This window comes from Tinamus guttatus, unplaced genomic scaffold, assembly GCF_059628265.1.
Source record: "Tinamus guttatus ecotype Peru unplaced genomic scaffold, ASM5962826v1 Tinamus_guttatus_pri_ptg000048l, whole genome shotgun sequence".
Lineage (NCBI taxonomy): Eukaryota > Metazoa > Chordata > Aves > Tinamiformes > Tinamidae > Tinamus > Tinamus guttatus.
Window position 1 is genome coordinate 12,014,011 of NW_028288582.1, and position 20,757 is coordinate 12,034,767.

General features: G+C 42.7%; 2 protein-coding genes across 2 annotated transcripts in view; both read left to right on the top strand.

The window, feature by feature from the left end:
* Positions 1 to 20,757, top strand: part of ITPK1 (inositol-tetrakisphosphate 1-kinase) — a 461,734-nt gene that overhangs the window by 40,018 nt on the left and 400,959 nt on the right. The window lies entirely within an intron of this gene.
* The window catches only part of PRIMA1 (proline rich membrane anchor 1), a 50,732-nt gene that overhangs the window by 2,425 nt on the left and 27,550 nt on the right, over positions 1 to 20,757 (top strand). The window contains exon 2 of the mRNA XM_088539695.1: positions 4,221 to 4,371. Within this exon, the coding sequence (XP_088395821.1) occupies positions 4,221 to 4,371 (151 nt within the window). The remainder of the gene's footprint in view (positions 1 to 4,220; positions 4,372 to 20,757) is intronic.

Sequence of the window (20,757 nt, forward strand, 5' to 3'; positions counted from 1 at the left end):
GGTTTCATAAGCACAGATACGGATTAACTCTACTGTGAATTATGCAGAGCTGTTCTGGATTTCAGAAACAGTGTTGCGATCTCATCTGTGCAAACTGCTTCCAAGAAGCAAAGCTCCTGCCACATCAGCAGGCTTTTAGAGATCTTTCTGCTTTCTCAGTCAATTGCACTTTTCTTTGCAAGCTTTCCTCCTTTTACCTGATTCAGAAAGTCACAAGAGGGCTACCCCCTGGGAACTGTATTACTCCTCTCTTCCCTGTTCTTGGATCTGTCCTGTACTGTAGAGCTTGTTCTTGGACTGCCGCAATGCTATGGGACTGCACTGAAATCCCAAACAGCTCTGACCACATGCAGATTTATCCCTCCACGCTATGCCAAGCAGGACTAAGACCACCGTTTCTACAGGAAATCTTGGATTAAAGAGAAATATGTTATACATATAAACTTCAGTTGAAGGAATAAAAAAGAAAATCACCAGTATCGCTTTTTTTTTTTGCTTTTCCTTGGAGATCTGCAGATCAGATTTGCATCTGCGTGAATATCTAAAACAAAAATACCCTTTTTACAAGACATTTTCACATCAAATACACAAATCCATAATGTCAACTCTCTACCTATTTTAGGGCAGGGGGAAACACATCACCTCAAAGCCCAGGCAACACGTGTCTGGCAAACTGCTGAAAGTGTTGAGAGCCTCATGCTCTCAAAAATCCCAAGCTTTAGATAAGCCAAGATGTTCGCTGTGCTTCCAACAGCTGGAAGAACAACTGAGCGGTGCAGAATTAACAACCAGGGAACATGCCTGTTCCGCAGATCTCCAGAGAGGACGCCTTGCTGAGGCAATCTTGGGCCTTCAAACTGGCGGGCGGCCCAGCGGGTGTTTGATTAATCTTTATCTGCAAAGTGCTGCTGAAGCCATTCTGGGGCCACGTTAACATCTGGCAAAACAAGCAAGCAGTGAAGCTTGGAGTTGAACTCTGATGAGCAGAATTGTCCAGCACACGGCTGGCTTCTGTCAACATGCCTTTTTCTCTCCTGCCATCTCCTGTAGAGGCAGCTTACCTTCAACTACACATAGCAGGAAAGAAACATAGAGTAATTTATTTCACCATCCTTTGCCAGAGCAAGATTGTTCCCTAAAGCACATTTTCTAGTGATTTGCTCTGCTTACCTTTAGAAGGCACAAGTAATAGCCTTCCTTCCTTTCTGAAGACTAACAGGCATCAACAGTGTGATTTTTTTTTTCTTGGAAATGAGCCAAATATTCTCACTCTATTTCTTAGTTTTATCTTGCTACTAGCTTGTTGGTTAACCTTCTTGCATCAGGACCTGAATAGTTCTTTAACCCTCAGGGTCCTCAACCTTGATTCATGCCTTGATTTTCTGCCAGATTTCAGCTAACTTTCAATATCTCTGTTCTTTTAAACTAACTGTCTAACACAACCCTTTGGCCAGGTAATACCTGCATCCCTTCCACTATCTTCCAAGAACCATTTTACTGAGGGCCAACAGTAGGGAAACAAATAGGTGATAAAGCCTACTCTACTGAATGTCATCTCTCTCATGACTATTTCAAAATTAACATAAGGAATCTTGATGGAGGGTCAGACTGATATTGAGAGACAAAGAAACTTGCCTTAGAAATAGTATTTAAGAATGCACAAGCAGAATGTGGTTATTTATGTACAGGGTTAATCTTGCCTGTAAAGTAATTGAGAGAAATATCCATGAGTTTCTGAGAATGTTCTATTACCAGCCTAAGGTAGTAGAGCCTCCAGGGATTTAAAAGCAGTCAATAGTTCTAAAAAAAGACAGAGCAAGCCTTTTGGTCTTGCTTGATATTAAGTTAGAGCAATAAGTCAACGTAGCTTTTCCATATCAGCACTATGTTCAGACATATACACACAAAGCCGCTTCTGGTCTGCAGATGAACTTGGCTCCAAGCCTGTTCAGTGTTGTTCTTCCCTGTCTCCACTTTCTCCCACTTCATTGGCTCCCAAACGATTGTAATGATGCATAGAATTAAACAACTGGAGCACCATAGTCAGACGTTAGTAGTGGCTTCCAGAGCCCAGTGGAGAGATAGTGCCCTACTTCCTCCATGAGGACTGTCACACTATTCTGACCCAGCAGATACCCCAAGTGACTGACACTGCCGGTGCACTTAGGCTGCTGAAAGAATCAGTAGCCCAATAACATATTACATTAGGTGTGGTGACAGAGCTAAAATGGTGCAGAGGATATTCTGATTGGGAACACTTACTCCCCCCACCCCACCAAATAAAAGGCTACTTTGTAGACAGCTTTATTAACAACCATGAAGGATTATAAAGTCAAGTCACTTTGATTCATTAAAGCATTCAGAGAGCCCGTGCAGGTTCAAGGAAGCTGTCTAGGATGGTCTTTAACCATCCTTTTACTGTTACCGGATGGTGATGCAGAAAGTTGGAAATCACTTGTGCTGAATTTGTTTTTCTCTATGTTTGGTAATACATTTTGATTTTTTAAAGAATTGAGCCTTCTGACTTGGGCTGCGTGGAGCCTTTCTCTCAACTCAGCTACACATAGCCTTTTCCACTCCTTTCTTCCCTCCCTGTAACAGTTAATTAACAAAGCCCTACCTCCGTTTCCCCAGGGTCAGAGCAATGCATCTTTCTACATTTAGAAACTGGCTATGCACATGTCCTTCATGCAGTGGTATTGTTTTAATTAGCTTTATCTCTCTTTCTGGCCAGAAATACATGAATTGAATGTGTGCAACTTTCCCTGGCCAAGCAGCAGCATGCCACCCTTGGTCCCGAGCTGTGGGTTGTGCAAGAGGAAGAAACTTGTGGGCCATACCACAGGCTGGGAGATTGGGGTGGGAGAGAGAAAAGGAGAGGGTCTTTGTCTGCCTTGGGCCGGCAGGGGAAGAGGGCCAAAGATGCTGTGGAAAGAGGCTGGGCAGAAGAGAGGAAGAGGAGAAGGTGACCAGGGACAGCCTTCGGAATAGACAGAGAGGTGGAAGAGGCCTATCTAAAACAGATCAGAAAGGCTGATGTAAGCACATCCTTCTAGCAAAAGCCAGCTTGTTTTATTAGGGTTAAGAGCTAATTAAAGAAAAAGACATGATAGACTGAAACTATTAGGACATTAACTCTCCTAAAACCAAAATACATCAGCCTATCCCTGTTCAAGACAACAGCTGAATCCTTACTTAAATGCCCTTAGATACAGTCAGACACGAGTCTGTCCTGGGTGGTGTTCTAATTCTAAATTCAAAATGCTTGTTAGATAATGCCTTTCCTAATCTTTTAGGCTTTGTATCCTTAAAATAGTATCCTGTACTTTCTGCATGAGCCTCATTTCATTCAAAAAGAGCTGGCTTAGAGACCTCTGAAGTTAACAATTCTATATCATAGTATAAGATTAGAAATTTTACAGTTGCTGAATATTCCTTAAATCCCTAATCATGTAAATATTATGGGTGGTAAGGAAAATATGCTGTTAATAGATGCTACTTGTCATCATCAGCTAAGGGATTGCCTGTTGCCCAGTGACACCTACTCTCAGCTTTTTTAATGTCTCATCTTCAGCTTTATTGCTAACCTACACTGTGCTCTAGAGAGGCTACAAGTCACAGTTTGTGGCATTTCTGTTTTGGCCATGTGTTTTATATGGTCCTCAGATGAGCAAAATGTGGGCTGTAGCCCTAGTGTGTAATGAAACACTCACCAAAATGGTCTCTGAACAGCAAAGACAGGCTGGCAAAACAGAGGAGAGATCTCATCTGGCTTTGCATTCTACTATAATGAAAATGAACATAATCCTGCCCCCAAATGTCTTGTAATTGTTATTAGCTCTCTTCGGCTTGCAGCAGCAAGCCTGTGAATAATGCATGCTGTTAGATGGGTTTCCTAAGGAAAGAGGGTTTACGTAATCATATTGTCTGCCAGTACCCGCCTTCTCCCTTGCACATAATAACTCTGAAACCAGCTGGCCAATTTCAACCAAATTTGACAAAGAGCAAGAAGTCTTGAAGATATTGTGTTGGATAGAAGAAAAAGAAACAGACCACATAGGACAGAGGCACTTTTAGTGGCCTTGCTGAGAAACGGGCTGTGGTCTGAACTAAGTTTTCTTCAGGTGTTGGAGGTGCTGCTCAGGAGCTCAAGTCCAAGAAACGCGTTTATCGAAAACCAGCTGTTTTTACTTCTCACGTAGTGACTTGTTTCTCTGCAGGTCACTCAGGGCGAGCCCCAGAAGTCATGTTCCAGTCCTGTAGCAGAGAAGGTCGCAGAAAGCTGCCAGCAAATTTGCCAGTGTAGACCACCTCCACCGTTACCACCGCCTCCGCCGCCTCCGCCGCCACCGAGGTTGCTAGTGGTCCCAAGTAAGTGGACACCGGTACGGCCACGGTGTGCTGAGAGAGGGCCAAGTGACAGGGGCGCCTGGACAGATGGAGGGAGAAAGAATGTGGGAGAGGGCACAGTTAGCTCATTTGTCATTTTCCACTTAGCAAATGGAAGAAATGTTCTCAGAAGAGATGGAAATCTGTTTTGTGATCAATGAATAATGCTTGGCTGTTGGAGGAAAGCCAGAGAATTTCCCTCCATTCATTATATTACATATGATTCCTTGACTTTCAACGACTCAGTAATGTCCTAGCTCTAGGAAATTCTTTCTTTCCACTCCTATTCACCCACACAGACAGTGATATGCTTCCCCTTGATTTACATGACCTCCTGCTTAGTGGGGCTGCATCCTAGATGTCCATGCGGTCCAAGACAAATTAATTTATACGTAGGCAAAAAGCCAAACACTTTGCCTAGGCAAACCTGCATTTTCACCTCTCTTCAAGGCACTGGAGCTGTGCTGATTTACCATAGTGGTTGGTCAGGTTCACTGTTCTAATTTGCTTAAAACTGTAACAAAACTCAGGGGTCAATGGCAAGCGAGAGTTTTCTTACTAGTGCAGGTACCTGAGAAGGAAGAGTGCTCCTAGCCATATTCAGATTGCCCAGTTCCTCCTGATTTCCAACTGCACAGCCCCACATCAAGCACTCGTTGAGGCACAACCTGAGCTTACGTTTCTGTTGGCTACCTCTGCATGCTCCCCTCTTGCCATGGGTGCACATTGACTTGCCCAAGGTGAACTACCCTGGAAAGGGGAGGGCATCATAGGCAAGGCTGCCCGGAGAGACTGTGAGGTCTCTGTCCTTCAAGGGCTTCAAGACACAGCTACAAAAAGTCAAAGCTGCCCCCATCTGCTGCTGGCATCCATCCTACTCCAAGCCAAAGGCTGTTGCCTCACATAGCTGAGAGAGCGGGCGCGTAGGCAGAGCCCCTTGATGGCACGTTGGCCACGCTGGCAGCACACGCGCTGCCTGGGGCATGGCTGGACTCTGCTCAGATACTTTTAGTTCTCCAGTGCTGTTTTGTAGGAAATCTCCTTACTACTTTTATATTTCAGCAAATTTGCCTTTCCCTAAAAGGCAGCCTATTAATTCTTCTCCCTGCTTAGATAAACTCCCCTGGGACGCTGTTGCAAAGTATATCTATTATCCTTCTCTGCACTTCCCCCAGGAGAAATGAAATCATTAGGTAGCATCATTTGGCTGTTTGTCAGCTCCATCCCCAGATGTGCAGCAGATATGAGGACGATTTCTGCAGGATTTTGAGACCAGCAGAGGACAGGCAGAATTGTGCAGCATATCTTCTGCCAGGGGTACATTTGGCATTTTGTGCCACAGTTTAAGACAAAGGCAGAAAAAATAGTGGGTGGAAACACTTGGGAAAGGAACTATAGAGTCAACTCTAAAAGCAGAGATCAAGATTTTCAACACCATCAGAAACATTTCCTTCAACACTCAGGAGCATATTATGGGCAGTAATATTGAAAATTCCCTTGATCTTTCTCTAATATTCAAAGAACAAAATACATTGCAACTCTTTTCTTGCACCTGGGCTACTCTGTGGTCCCCAAGGGAACTGCCCTTGTCCACAGGAGAAGGGGCTAAGCGGTGTTAGCACCGGGACAAGCCCTGCTGCTGAACTGCACAGGCAGGAGAACAGTGACTGCAGCACTGATGTCTGCTGTGATGTGGGAAGGAAATTATATTGGAAAAAGTTTGTCACACATTGCAAAGGAGGTAAGAGAAATCAAATGGTGTGTCTAGGGCTACGACAGGGATAGCATGATGCTTTCTCAGGCTGGATCACCAGGTGCTAACCCAGTTCTAAAAATGAGCTGTATAAATACAGATGAATATATATCCAGATAATATTTAAGCAAGCTATTTCATTTCAAATGCAATTAAAAAAAAGAGAGAGATTACACATTCCTTACACTAGCAATCTTTAAAGTAGCAATCAAGTGGCTCATCTTGAAAGACCCTTGCATTATTGTCAGCGGCCTGGGCACTGTGATTTAATCCACGTGTAGAGCAATCCCTTTCCTTGTAAGAATGAACCAGCCTCCTTGTTAAATATTGATGTTATGGACATTGCTTTTAAACAGTGCTTTGGGGGAGAGCAAAGTAAAGGGACAGGACCTTCTATAATTAAATGCTTGATGCTAGACTTGCACTTTGTGTTTTCTAAGTGATTAAAGTTAAGTACTGGAAAGAGGCAGCCCAGGTGTCTGCAAAGATTTTTTTTTTCACTTTTACAAGACATAGTGTCTGCACCATGTGATACTTTGAAAAGATGCTGGCATGTGAAAAGACACTCACAGAGATCTTCATCAGCTGCAAAAAGGCTGCAGTCTGCTAAGCACAGTACTCTACAGCACTTTTTTCATCCAAACTGAGAGGTGCTGGTGGTTTAGATCATCTCTACCTCCTTACACCTCTATTGTGGTTCATGCCTAATGGTGAAAGTCAAAAGATATAAAATTCCAGTCCATCAAATTACTACAAACCCTGACAGCCCAATTATCTGCTAAATGAAGCCATCTAGTGCCCTTTGACATATCCTGTCTGATCTTCAGTTGCTGCTTTGGAAAAGCGCAGGATGCTGTTAGTGTCCCCACAGCCATCCAGTATATTGCCTATCCCACTGGGATGCATGGAATGGCACTAAATAACTGTATATGAGCAACAGAATCAATGTCCAAAAAGCCTTTATTGTGCTTAAGGGGGACTGTGAGGACTTTCTTGGGCAATTACATCGCATTTGATATCTCTTCAGATCTTTCAGAATCAACAGGTAGATCCAGTGACAAATCTTCACCTCTACTTCCTACGGAGAGAGAGATTTATACAAAATCTGTTAAATATGAAGAATTTCAGAAATAACGTACAATTTCTGGTAAATGTAGTGTTTACACTGAGGGATGATGAGCTAATTCCCTCAATAGAAAAAAGAATAGGATCATACAGAAGTCAGCAATCAATTCAAATAATGAAAGGTGGGAGGAAATATCAGCAGACATTTCAGTCATCAGCATGAATATGGCAGATGAAATTAGATCATTTGACCCATGTATTTCCAAATATGTGTAACAAAATTATAGGCTGGTGAATTCAGGGAATCCCGCAGCCACTCTAACTCCAGGCCTCAACACAACTGTTTCTGTTCTTCTCAGCCATGGACCTATGTCTCCTTTTCCCTATGTTTATAATGTCTTAATTCCAAGTTCATTAGCTTCCCAGTATAATCATGTCTCATTCAGTACAGGTCTGCTAAAGGCCTTAAGGCTAGGGGCTCCAACCGGTAAAAGAAATAACTGGGGTGTTGGTGGGTGTCTGACAAGCTGGTTGGGACCATCAGGAGACATGTTGCCTGAGCCAGTTCCTCTGGATGGTTGGGATACTTTGATGTTTCTTCTGTAACTCTCTTTATATAAAGTGGAAGGCTGCTCTTTAACTCATAGCTAAAAAAATGCTGGTTGATGTAGCTGATGTAGTGAAGGAAAAGCTCATGAGGTTCTGAGGGTCAACTAAGTTTAGATGCTGGCAGCAAACAAGGTATAAATTTCCAGTGAGATTCGACATATTCCCTAGATATGGTTTTAATGCCCTCAAAGATGTAAATATGCTCAGAATCTGGCCTTTAATTAACTGTTTCTTTTTCCCTCCATATGTTTTTTTTTTCTCTTTGTATTTGGATTTCAGCCAAGACTAAAGGAAGTTGAATGGAGAACATGTTTAGGCAGCATTTCTAGTACCGCTTCACAGACCCGTGAGATTAAGCTAGTTCAGAGGATGTTGACCCTTCAAAATGTAAAATACTGCTGTTGACAACCCTTAAATACTTCGTGAGATCACAGAATTCTCCACAGGCATTGCAGAGAAGACTGGACTTTTGAGGCTCTGGGAGTAGAAGTTAGGCTTTCAAAACTGGAAAGGATTAAAGTCAGAAGTCCAAGTATGAGGGAAACAGTGCAGTCAGGGTAAGTTTTAACCTATATGAAGCCTGAGAAGTTTGAAGAGAAAAACATTCCTAACTGACTTTCTTAAGATGGCACAAGAGAGGGAAAGGATTTTCAGCAGGAACTTTTCACTTGCAGGTTAGCAGCATTTCCCATCTCTTCTCTACGCAACTCCTGCAAGGGGTGAGGAATCCATATCATCACCCCTGTCTGGATGGTGAAAGTATCCAGTCAATGGGCCATTGAAATTTGGAGGGGGAAAGTTTTTTTAAAAGTGTTTATCTCAGCGAGAGTTTATCTATCTCAAGTATTTATGTCATTATAAGCTTATAATACTGTACAGCTGGGTCTGGAAATGCAAACGTGCCTTTGACAATTGGAATCCTTGCACAATTGTATATATAGGCAGCTTTTTACAGCTCCTGCTCCAGAACCAGGAAAAGTTTGCCCTAAGCTCTCAGTTGAGATAACAATAAAATCAAGTCAGTGCAAAGCCAAAACAAATGATGTCACTGCAGAGGATTCTAATCTCCAGGCTGTAATTGTACTGTTTTGTTTTTCAAGGTCAAATCCTTTACTTTATCTTTGTAGATAATGCATCTAATTAGCTAATGATTTGGGCTAGTGAAAATGCCAAAACAAAAATGATAAATTGCTGTAAGGGAGCAACCTTTTTGGCAACTTTATCAGCACAAATGTATAGCTTATTTTGAGAAAGGAGTAGGTCTCCTTCAGTGTCTGTAGAAAGGCCGTGTACGTTTGGATCTATCAGGACAGATGGTCATAATGTCTGTATGCAGGCAGGAATTTGAAGTACAGTAACAGTGTAACTTCTTAAAATCTGAGGAGGTTTTATGAAACTAAAGTTTGCAAATTTGGCTTGTTAACAGTATAGCCTTTTTCTGTGGGAGTTTGTCATAGAAATAAAAACTTCAAGGTACTGGGGCATAAAAGAATAAGAAAAGGCTTTTCCTTAGGCTTGCCTGTCACCTAGCTCCTGATAGCAGAATGGGTACAGTGACCTTGCGGATCCAGAAGTGAGCTGGAACCGTTGCTGAACTCTACCTCCAAATGACCACTCAGGAGAGCCATGGGCAAGCCCAGCGCTTGCCGCGTCCTTTCGTGTACTACACAAGTACAGACACTGGTTGCGACCTGTGGCCTTGGCAGAAGCCTATGACTGTGCTCCAGCAGTTGAAATGAGGCTGTGTTTGCAGATGTGAATTGAAATCCTCTTGTTTGGTAATATGTCTTGAAGCATGAGGAGCCAAAGAATTTGTTGGGGGCAGTCTGGTGTGGTATGGGCCATGTTTCCCAGACAGTATTGACTTTAAGCTTTTCTTTGGGGAAGCTTTTCTTCTCGTCGGTGGTTAACACCTATCTGAATATCCACTAAAATATGATTGTGCTCTTAAGTGCTCTACTGGTAGTACTGGCCCTTACTGACCCTCATTAGGCTGCCAGCTGCAGGTGTAAGTAGTTTTGAGATACTTGGGCACACATGAGGAGTCTTGGATTGACTTCTCTCAAGCACTGATGCCCAGAGGAATCAGAAGCAAACATATGAGGGCTGTTTTTGTTTCATAATGGAAGAAGACATTTTCCTTCACACTTCATATAACATAGCTCCTACTAAAACTGAATGGTAACGAAGGAGAACTACAGCAGCACCAGAAGGGGAGGGGGAGCTCATAAACTCCTACATCAAGAAATTTATGGTAATGACAGCTAATGTGAGACAATATTGTTTTAGCACAAGTCTGGTCTAGACAGTGATTTTCAAATGCAAACAGAATGCTGAAATTGGGAAATCCTTTCAGCTTTGGTAACACAGCTGTTGTACTGTGAATTACAGTCTTATGTGAGAGTATTGTTCATAAATTACAAAGCAAAAGCAAAATTAACTTCTTGATTTCTCCCATATTCACTTTAATTTTACTGGAGGATTGTGACTCCAAGAACTGGAAGAAGATATCAAGGCTTTCAAATCTAAATGGAAATTCATCCCATGAACCTGGAGACATGCAAATGCTAGTCTAGGTCCCTGTCCTGTTGTTTTCACATCACAGGCACTACTGTCTCCCTCAGCACAGTGAACCAGACGTTAAGCATTCCATATGGGATTACGCACACCTCACACACCTCAGTCACAAATATGATGACAAGATTTCCTGCTCAACACTGCAGGCATCTCTGTTTTCATCATTAAAGACATAAATCCTTCAAAATCCTAACATTTTTAAATGTAACAAGGTTATTTATGGCATGGCAATCAAAATCGCAAGTCCTTACCTTCTGGTCAAAGTGAGAAAAAATACTTAGAGTGAGATTTCTTAAGCAGCAATCAAAAATGAAGTTTGAAGTAGTTTGGATGTTGTGGATGTTATAGTATGGGGACTGGATTCATGAATAGAAAGCAAGTAAGACTGGAGAGGGTTCTTTCTAATGCTTTCACATCGTGATTTGGCTATGAATCATGTGCATGACATCTCCTAGTATTGGGCTGCTGTAAACTGTTTGTGTTTGTAAAACTCTGATTAGATAGATCCAGCTGTCAATCCCAGCACTCAATGCTTTCCATATTTGGAGTTACCGTAAAATCTGAAATGTTTTGTCAAAACTAATTTTTATTTAGGCAATTGATGAATCTTCCCCCTATCTGGGTCCCTGCTGATTTGTTCTGAATTTTTCATGCAGTAATAAATCCATAATATGGAAAAATCCAGTCTCTTGAAAATGCACCCATTGATATTTTTTCAAGTATTTAAAAGTAAGAGCCTCAGGCCAGATTTTGCATTGCAATGGGAGTTCTGTTATCTATAGATGAATAGTATTGTCTAATTTTGAAACAAGAAGCATGAGATATTAAACTGATTCTGCAGTGGAACCATCCTTTTGGCTTCAAAATGTATACTTCAATAGTGTGATCTCTTTTTTTTAGCAAAGAGACTTGGCTGAGCTGGGCCATTAATTCCCCATGGGGATGGCAGTCCATTTGTACATGGCTATCGTTTCACTTATTAAGAAGATACAAATCTTCACTGAAGTTACTGATGAGTCATGGGCTGCTGATTTACAAGTAATTCTTAGGTTGCCCTGCCCATGGCAGAAATGAGTTTTGCCTCATCTTGACAAGTAGTAGGCTCTTAATTGGCACAGGTTATCCTACCAATGAAAACTAAGCAACTGCACTGGTAAAACAGCCCATAGCAATGTATATTCTTGTAATAGTTATGTGCATTGTTTTAGTTATAAACAGAGCAAAAAGGTATCTGTATAATTGCAACTTATTTCTTTTGTTTTGTTTTTTTAATCTGTGAATAGCAGACCAAGAAAGCAGGAATTTGGACACTTCAGATGTTATCCCACTAAAGTGAATACATTCTACTTGTTAATATAATACAAACATATCTTAACAACTGATACTGCTGGAAAAAATGATTAGAGTTAATTTCATATTTCCACTAGTAAATTATATGACATTATAACTACATATACATATATATATATATATACACACTAGCAAATCATGAATATCTAATTGTTATTAAAGTAATTGCTTTACATTTTTGAAGATTGTCTTTTAAATGGATATCATATTTTGTCAGTTCATTGGTTGGAAACATTTTACACATGATCTGTTCTTTGATAAATGCTGCTGTTAAACTGGACTTTTACCAGGAAGCTAATGGAGCAAATACTATTGAATCATCACTGGACATCTTCCTTTCCATTTGGAAGTAAAACATAGTCTTATTCCATGACTACCAGTGGTGCAAAGGGAAGCCTTGCTTTAGCTGTTAGTTTGACCCACCAAGCCACAGGTGCTCTGCCTGCTGTTCTGGGCTTGATCTCTAGCGGTTGAGTATTGCTTGAGGGTAAGCAACATCTCTGCAAAAGCTGGCATACCTTGCAGGTTCAGACTTCTGCATAAAGCCTAAGGAAGATGCAGACAGCCACAGCAGGTAGGTTTGCTTGCCTTTGCTACTGTGAGATAGGCTCTGCACTGTCTTTTGTTTCAGAGAGTTACAAATGTGCTCCAAGTGGAGAATGAGGGCTTTCAGTTGGGCGTTTGACACAGGGAAACAAATTGTTCTGCTAACATGATGCAAATATTCTGTCTTTAATAGACACTGCATGAGAATCTATCAGTTGATAAGTGGAAATTTATTTTATTAGGATTAAATTTACCCCTCTTTTGGGAAGAATCTTACATTTCAGTTCCATTTTTTTCTAGGCAGGTCATCAATTTTAGTTATATTTATCTTAAATAAAGTGTACAAAAATGACCTTAAGTGGAATCTCAATACAATTTGGAAAAGGATCTCAAGTTCACTAAGCATGGGGATTATTAATTGGTCTCCTTGGGGACATTACTGAATTGAGAGATATAGTCTTTACTTCTACAAAGAACCAAGGCATTGAAGTGATACAAAGAATAAGCTAACATCAAACAGAAGAATTATGTTTATATAGATGCTTTACACTGACAGAAGTGTCTGCTGCATAGTCAGCTCAGACATACATCTGGGTACAGAGTGTTAGTTCTTGGTTATTTTTTAAACTCATCTGAGGTCATGAATCATATATATACATACATATATATATATATATATATAATTATACCCACGTTCTGCACATAGTGTCTGAATGCCCAACACATAGTTTTTTCAGACATGGACACAAACCAGTGCCTTGTGTCTGCTGCTACAAACACACTAGGAAAATATTCCTAGTATTTCCAAGCATTCGCAGTGTGTGTTAGGCGAGTCAGTCACAACAGGCTGTATCTGGTTTTATATTTGGGTTCCCTGAAAGTACTAATTTTGAGAAAGCTTCAGCTCCAAGCCTCAGGGCTTGCCTAATCTTTCCTCATACCTGGAGGTTCCCAAGCTCTTTAAAAGCCTGGTTAGTATCTAAGAGGTAGTCTTAAGTATAAGAGTAGCACTGAATTTTATTCACATTTGATAGCACCGGTGGTCAGTTCTGGGGAACCACTTGTGCATATTACTCAGCATGAAGAATTTCTGCAGATCTGTCATGTTCCTGTGGAATTAAATCTACCAGCTCTGAGCTATCTCATTAATCATTCACTGGCAAAAGGCTGGTCATCAGTGTAGCAACTTAGACTTCCAAAATCATCTTTCAGTTGTCTGAATTTCAGCCTCTCTCATCCCTACTTTGAAGGACTATTAACTGCAAGAGCCAAGAGGCAAACAAGCTTTCAGAGGACTTCCCTGTGATGCACTTGGCTCCTGGAGAGGAGATGTCTTGCTCCCTCTGTAAAGGATGGTGACAGGAACACTCCAGGTGCTACTTATCTCCCTGCCACCAACCTGTCTGTGATCAGTACTATTGTGTATGGAATAGAGTTAGTTGTCCAGCTCTGTACAGTTTAGCTCTGAGACTAGTGGATGGCAAGTGCTAAGGATTATTATAGTTATTATCATTAGACTCAAAAGTGAGCAGTAATTGGACAGGCTATTTTATGCTGCCCTGGGCACTGCAGAGCAGGCTGCCCAGGTGGGTGGGCAGCGAGGAGGAGGAGGAGAAGGCAATATGTACTGGGAGGAAGGGGAAGAGACACAGCCCTGCCATCGCTCTTAGGAGTGTCCCCCCAGGAGTCTGAAAGAAAATTAACTCACTGAGGGAGGCAAAAAATAAAGACTCATTCATTTGCCTTCATACAAACCTTATGGGGGTGGATCTGGAGGTGATCTTGGATGTGTGGTGGAAGAGCAAAGCTCCTTAGGAAAGTTCCTTTCCCCAGTGAGGTCCTTGCTGTTGTGTTGAGGCCCCATGTTCGATTTGTACTAAGAAGCCTCCTCCTAAGAGGTCACTGCATGTGCTGAGATTGCTCCTGTGTGTACTGAGCTCAGTGGCTGCAAATCCCAGCGGGCAGGAGGCCTGCAGAGAAAACACTAAAATTGATGGCTCTGTTCTTTCAGCCCTGTTAAGAGACACAGCATGGAAGCTTGGGCTTTACCTACAGGGAGCTGAGCAGGTAGGCTCACAAAAGCCATCACCTGTCAGGTGTGCTGGGGACAATAACAGTGGACTGAAGAAAATTGGCAGAACCTGCTCAGGCTGCAGGGCTGCCGGCCCGCCACCTATCACAAATGTATATTTATGCAAAAAAAGTACAGGGTGGGTATTCCCTTCTGTGAATCTTACTCCTTTTTATATAGTGTTGAGGAAATCCATGCCAGCAAAAACAGAACGGGAGAGTCAATATGCATAATTATACACGTGTGTGCGAGTGTCAGAGGTTTTGCTGAAAACTGGTGCAGCGATATGCTATTACCTTTGCAGGTAGCAAAGCAGCAAAATGGCAAAGGCAGACCCAGCACGAAGATTTGGAGTTTCCAGGTGTCTTTTTCCCACTCTGGCTCTGAGCCTGGGTCCCCAGTGTGCCAGGGTGGTCGGATAACCCTGTGCGCTGATTTTCCATTCTGAGAATGGCCCGTGCTCCGAGTGCACCGGCGTGCCAGGCTGTGTGTTTGTGCAATGAAGTGGATGGTACGTGCCAGCACATGTCTGTCTCTCAGTGGTCCTACTGTTCAAAAGAACTGAGAATTACTGTCCTCAGGTCACTGCTGGGTTATTGTTGTTCTGCCTCAGACTCTTGCAAGCTGTTGTGCTTGCTTCAATAGGTACTTGATGGGGAAACTCAAGGAAACACAGCTAGCTGTGGTAGAAATGTAATAAGATGGGAATTATTTACCCTATTACAGACGCGGGTGAGGAGTAACAACGGTGATAACATGTAGCCTTATGTTGCACTTTTTATCCCTAAACCTTGCAACCATTTGAAAGCTGTGACTACAGCCTACAGAGGGTGAAAATCTTTTGCAAATGACTGAAGGAGCAAGGGGGAGACTGAGCTTGGAACCCGCTGCTCTTAGGGGAAATTCTGTCCTTTACCCACAGTGACTAGGTAAAGAAAGGTTAAATCCTATAACATGAAACTCAGAAGATTAAAGTTAAGCTTCTATATCTGTATCCAAGCACACAAGTTAAAGCATTTTGACTTTCTGAGTGCTCAGAATCTCTGAAAAATCAGGTCACTTTTTAAATAAATTCCTGAATACTAATTTAAAAGCAACATTGCAGGCACTTGTGACCTGTTTTTAGAGGCATTAGATACTGATTAGTGTGATTGCCTCCTAGGAAGCTGCTGAGCTTTTCAGGTTTGAAAAGCAGGTGACCAAGCACAGCAGCACTTGCCAAGCATCTGGTCACACAGCGTGGCAGGGCTGGCAGAGCAGGGGCTTTGCCCTCTTCGTGCTCAGCCCTGCACTGACTCGGGGGTGCAGAGGGGGGAAATGCAACAGTGCCCGTGAGCCTCCCAGAGCGGCTGCAGGCTCGCAAGCCCAGAGCTTCGGTTCTGATTTGCTTGGGACAGAAAGCAATAGTGTGTGATTTAATCAGGATAAAAACAATTCTGCCCTTTTGCTGAGGGAGGGTCAGATGGCTAAACAGTGCCTCATTGGGAGACTGCTGGTGAAGAAACATGTGACCCAGTAAGATCAGAGGGCAGCAGCTGACGTGAGCATCCATTGCGAAGATAAATGCCCGAGCCGAGCGCTAACACAGGAGCTAGCTATGATGTAATCTCCTTAAAAGCCTTTTTTTTTTTTTTTTTTTTTTCCACGAGGCCTTGAATTGCTCCTGCTTCTCCAGATCATTCCGCAGAGAACAGACTGTCTCCCTCTGCACTCACTGACCCTGCTCTCCTCCAAAAAATCTTGGCAGCTGAAACCGTGTCTTGCTCCTTTTACAGGTCATACCTCAGCTCTGGCTGGTCCCATCATCTTCACCAGCAGCCTAACAGGATTAAGACCAGCAGACCTGGCCCTCAGCCTGCCAGTTGCCTGGAACACAGACTTTCCCTCCCTCCTTTATAGGCTGCTCTGCTGGCTCCTCTTCCTTTCCTAAGCACGTAGGGCTCTGAACTGAAACACCAGCAATGCTAAGACCAATGTGCATTCCTGTGCATCCTGGGAGATGCTACCACATTTTTGTTTGTAGGTCCAGGCCACATGAGGATCCCAGCTTGGCACTGGGTGCCATTTGGGTGGGAGACCTGGAAGCCAGCCGTGCTATTTGCTGCTTCTAGTCCTATTCAGTAATTGTGTCTAGATCCATGGTGTGTGTCCAACTACCAAGGATGAACCAACACGATCTGGAGTGTAGGACTGCCCAGGAACTGAAAGAATTTCTGTTTTCTGGCTTTTCCACTGCAATGACTCTGAGCAAGTCACTTCCTCACAGGATGCTTCAGCTATGCCAGGGCCTACTGCTGCTTTCCTTTGGTATTAATTTTACTTTGCTATTAATTGGGTTAATTATCTAAAGGTCTTCAAAACCTGCCTGGGAAAAGCAGGCTCATGAGACCTAACAAGGCAGCACAGTAAAATGGGGCTTTACTGAAATCTTCCACAAAACCAAAACCTGCCTGTGTGCAGGTTCAACAACCTCTAAAACTCAGACCTTAAGCACAGCATTTAAAACTCCCCTGTGCAACTCCTTTCTCCTGCAGAACTGCCCCTTTCCTACAGCTCTTGCAAACTCTCTTCTCCATAGCCAAGCATGTTTCCTATTTCAGAAGGAAAGTATTTTTAGAAACGGAGAAGGGAGTTAAAGGGGAGGGTGGGCTAAGCATGTAGAAAAGCAGCATTTAGAGTGTAAAAACTGCGGGGGAGGGAATTTCTCCAGCATCATCCCACACATGTTTTTATTATAGCAGAAGTTCCCGCTGCATAGTGATCGCAGTATCCCCCTTAAAACTGTAGTAGGAACATATGCACAGAGCAGCTGCATGATATAAAGTTGTCTGCAACATAATGTGATAAACAGAAGTATCATCTGCTTCAGGAATAGCTCATTTCCACCAACTAGCTCTTCCAGGGAGGCAGTACATTGCAGCAGGCTTTCTGCTCAGCATTCCCCTACCACCTAATAGTAGTTGTTGTACTTACAGGAGTAGCTGTTGCCTCTCTTGGCATGCTGAAATGGCCCTGCATCCACAAGTAACAGGAAAGACACAGATCTGTGCAGAAAGTTAAAAAAAAAAAAAAAAGAAAATTTTTACAAATTTGGTCTGAATTGAAGTTTGCTCCAGATTTAGATGGTTCTTATTTTCTCTATGACAGTCTATTGCACATCCTGTCTAGTTACATCCTTACCCCAGAGACAAGCAAGGCAGCATAGGACATTACTGGTTTAAAAGTGTTTTCTGCACTGGGTAGCATCTTCTTGAGCCTGTGTTTTGCAACAGGATCTCAGGGAATTGGTCCAAACAAAAAAGCATTCCAGTTCATTGCCCTTTGGGGACTGTGATGATCCAAGCCCTTTCCATGATGTTTGGATTTACAGGAGATGAACTTGCCCCAAGTGGACTTCATCTGTTATTGAAGTTGTCATCCATTTCTGCTTCATATTCCTGCTGTGTCAACCTCATCCCTCCAGTTAACAGTGGCTGTGAGCAAGTCTGCCCTTCTGTTCTGCCTGTTCTGCACCCCCCTTTCTCATCCTCTTGCAGTACAGGCAAGTTTGAGTCTGAGCTTAAGGAAAAGAGGTATTTTGAGAACTCATTGCATTTATTTATTTATTTTTATTTACGTTTCATTGCATTTGCTGGATTTAATGCTGGATTTGATACTGCGGCAGTGTTTGAGCTCTCTTCTGCTGCTCACTTTGATGCTGCTCCTCAAGGGGACTGAGAGATGAGCAGCCAGCACGTTGTGGTGATGATCCCAGAGTTGTGTCCTATACAGCAAGGACAAAACAGTGTCATGCCAGCTACTTGCAAGTATGCCGTGACGTAGCAGGTCAGCACATTGCAATCTTGCTCCTTTTCAGATGTGGTAAAATCCAGGTTATAGTTCTTCGAGGTTTAATTTTGCTTGTCTGCCATTGGGAACAGGGCCAGGTGCTGTTCCTTGCACACGTGGTCTAGCTCTGGCTACCTCTGAGTCCTGTTTTGGACGTAGAATATCCTAAAGCTGGAAATGCCTCTATTTACCTCTCTCTGAGCCTGTTTGTATTCATCACTCAGTTTACTGTATGGCCTGAAGGCAGAGTAACAAATGAAAGTTTGCAGTTTGTCTCTGAGACCACAACCTGACAAGTGCATTTGTTCCTATCTTCTAGCTCCTGTATCTTTAAAATGGATTATTTTAGACAAGTATGGAAGTGCCAGAAATGTGATTGTTTACCTCCACATGTTCAGGCAATGCAGGAAATCCCAAGTGCAGGGAAAGGGAGAAGAAGAAAAAAGTAGGTAGGGTTTCCCATACCCTGTGCACAAAACTTACTGATTGATCCTTCAAAGTCTTTCAGAATGCGAACATGTGCAGGAAAACCATTGGCAGCAGCTTAATTTAAATACATGCATATAAAGATATATATTTATACATATAAAAATATACATTTGCCATACATATATCCTTTACATGCATACATGCATGTTTGTATACATAAACCAGGGAGTTTTTCTCCCTGTGTGCCCAGAAACCCCGCAGTTTGTCCAGCCTCTTGTTCATCAGCCAAGGGAAGGTGGAAATCACCCCTCCTATAAGCCGGTCTTGGTAAGTTACTGCCGACTCAGGGCACTGCCTTAGAGCATGCAGAGCAGTGGCTGCAGCGTGAGCATGAGCCCGAGGGCCCCTCAGGCTTCCCGCCCTGCTGCCGCAGCCAAGGGGACCTCCCCAGGCAGCCTTTCTGCCACTATCCTCTTGGGAAATCTTTCCCCATTAATCTAACCATTTTTAATGGATATGTTCAAAGGGGACACATACTATACCTATTTCTGAAAAGCTTTTTTAAAAATAATAGCTGGAAGTCTATATTTGTATCAAAGTCCAACAACATCGCAAATTTCATTAGAATGCTCTTTGTGAAGGATTTATTTTTTCCATGCTGGCTACTTTTCTCTGTGAGCAGCCCTGGGTGCACACAGCATGTTCCTATTATGTGAATTATCCAAACACATCTGTAACTGTCCCTATGTAAGGAAGTACAGTAAACAAGCACAGAACGCTCAACATTGGCTCACAGATATCACAGCATTGCCCGAGGCGAGATAATAAAATCTTCATCTGAACGAACTTGGAAGGGTCTGGGAGTCTGATCTACTGCAAAATCAGGAGCGGTGCTCACAAACGGCACCACACGCATGCTGGGACAAGGTCCTCGGTCGGTGTTAATCTTTTGATGTGGTAGACTTCTACCAGCTGAGCTTTTGGCCCTTTTATTTTAGCTGCCCGAGGCTTCATTCTCATATACAAGCAAGATTTTTGTCACTCCCCCTAAGAAAAAATTGCAGTGCTGGCGGGTGTGAGGAGCTTGCCTCTAGACTGGGCAATTTAGACCTCCGCCACCCCTGTCTACTTTTAGAAAGTTTTCCTTCCGAACGTCTACCTTTAATCTCCTCTACTGTAATTTTAGCAACTCATGTCTTCTCCCATTTCCACTGGCTGGTTTGTTCCCATCCTTTCTGTTGCAGTATTTTATGTCTTTAAAACTTTTGTCTGTTCCATGGTAAACACACTTTCCTGCCCTTCTTTAAGTCCTGGACATTTAGAGGAAGCTCAATCCATAAGTAAAAGGAAACCTAACAGAAAAGCATAGCATTCACTGTCTTCAAATCACAGCATGGCCAAATTAAGTAGCCAGTGACTTAGTTTTTAATCAAATATGAACATATGATGAAAAAGATCAATTATATGTGCAGAATTAGATAGGAAGAATGGAAAGTCTGTTGACCACAACCACTATTCAAGACTCCCTTTTGCAAGAAAGATGTGTATATGAAGTTGCTGCACCAAGGCAGCAGGGCTCACCTGCTAGGATACAGGTGGAGGCACCATAGAGGGGGTATCCTTGAAATTACATGGCCTTGGAGTAAAGATCATTCTGGTGCAGCCTTGTGAAAGCACAGGCCCTCCCTGGGAAACCTGGGTCTGCCTGAGCCGCAGCATCAGTCCCACCATGTTTGTGAGACTGCAGGATCAAGAGGCATGGGCTGGTGGCACACAGAGTTTGCTGTTTAATTTCCCTGGGGGTATAATTTGTTCCAGGAGTAATCTTGCTCAAGATAGCAGTGGGAAGCATTTATCCAATTTTGGGATGTGTGTGTGTGTGTGTAATTGTTACTGTAAGGTTTCGCCTGCCACAAACTAAGTTGTTTCACATTGTTCAGCTGATTCATTGAATTTCTTCCTATATTCCTATATGAAACGCCTTGATGTGAAGAGATTTAAATTTCTACATGTTCAAACTCCGTCTCCATGTTTAATTATTCATGGATTGTTCTGGGAGTCTTTCCATGTACCTTGTCATCTGAAATCACAGCTAAACCCCTCCAAGCTTTCTGAGCTTGTTCCTACATCCCAGTGTGAT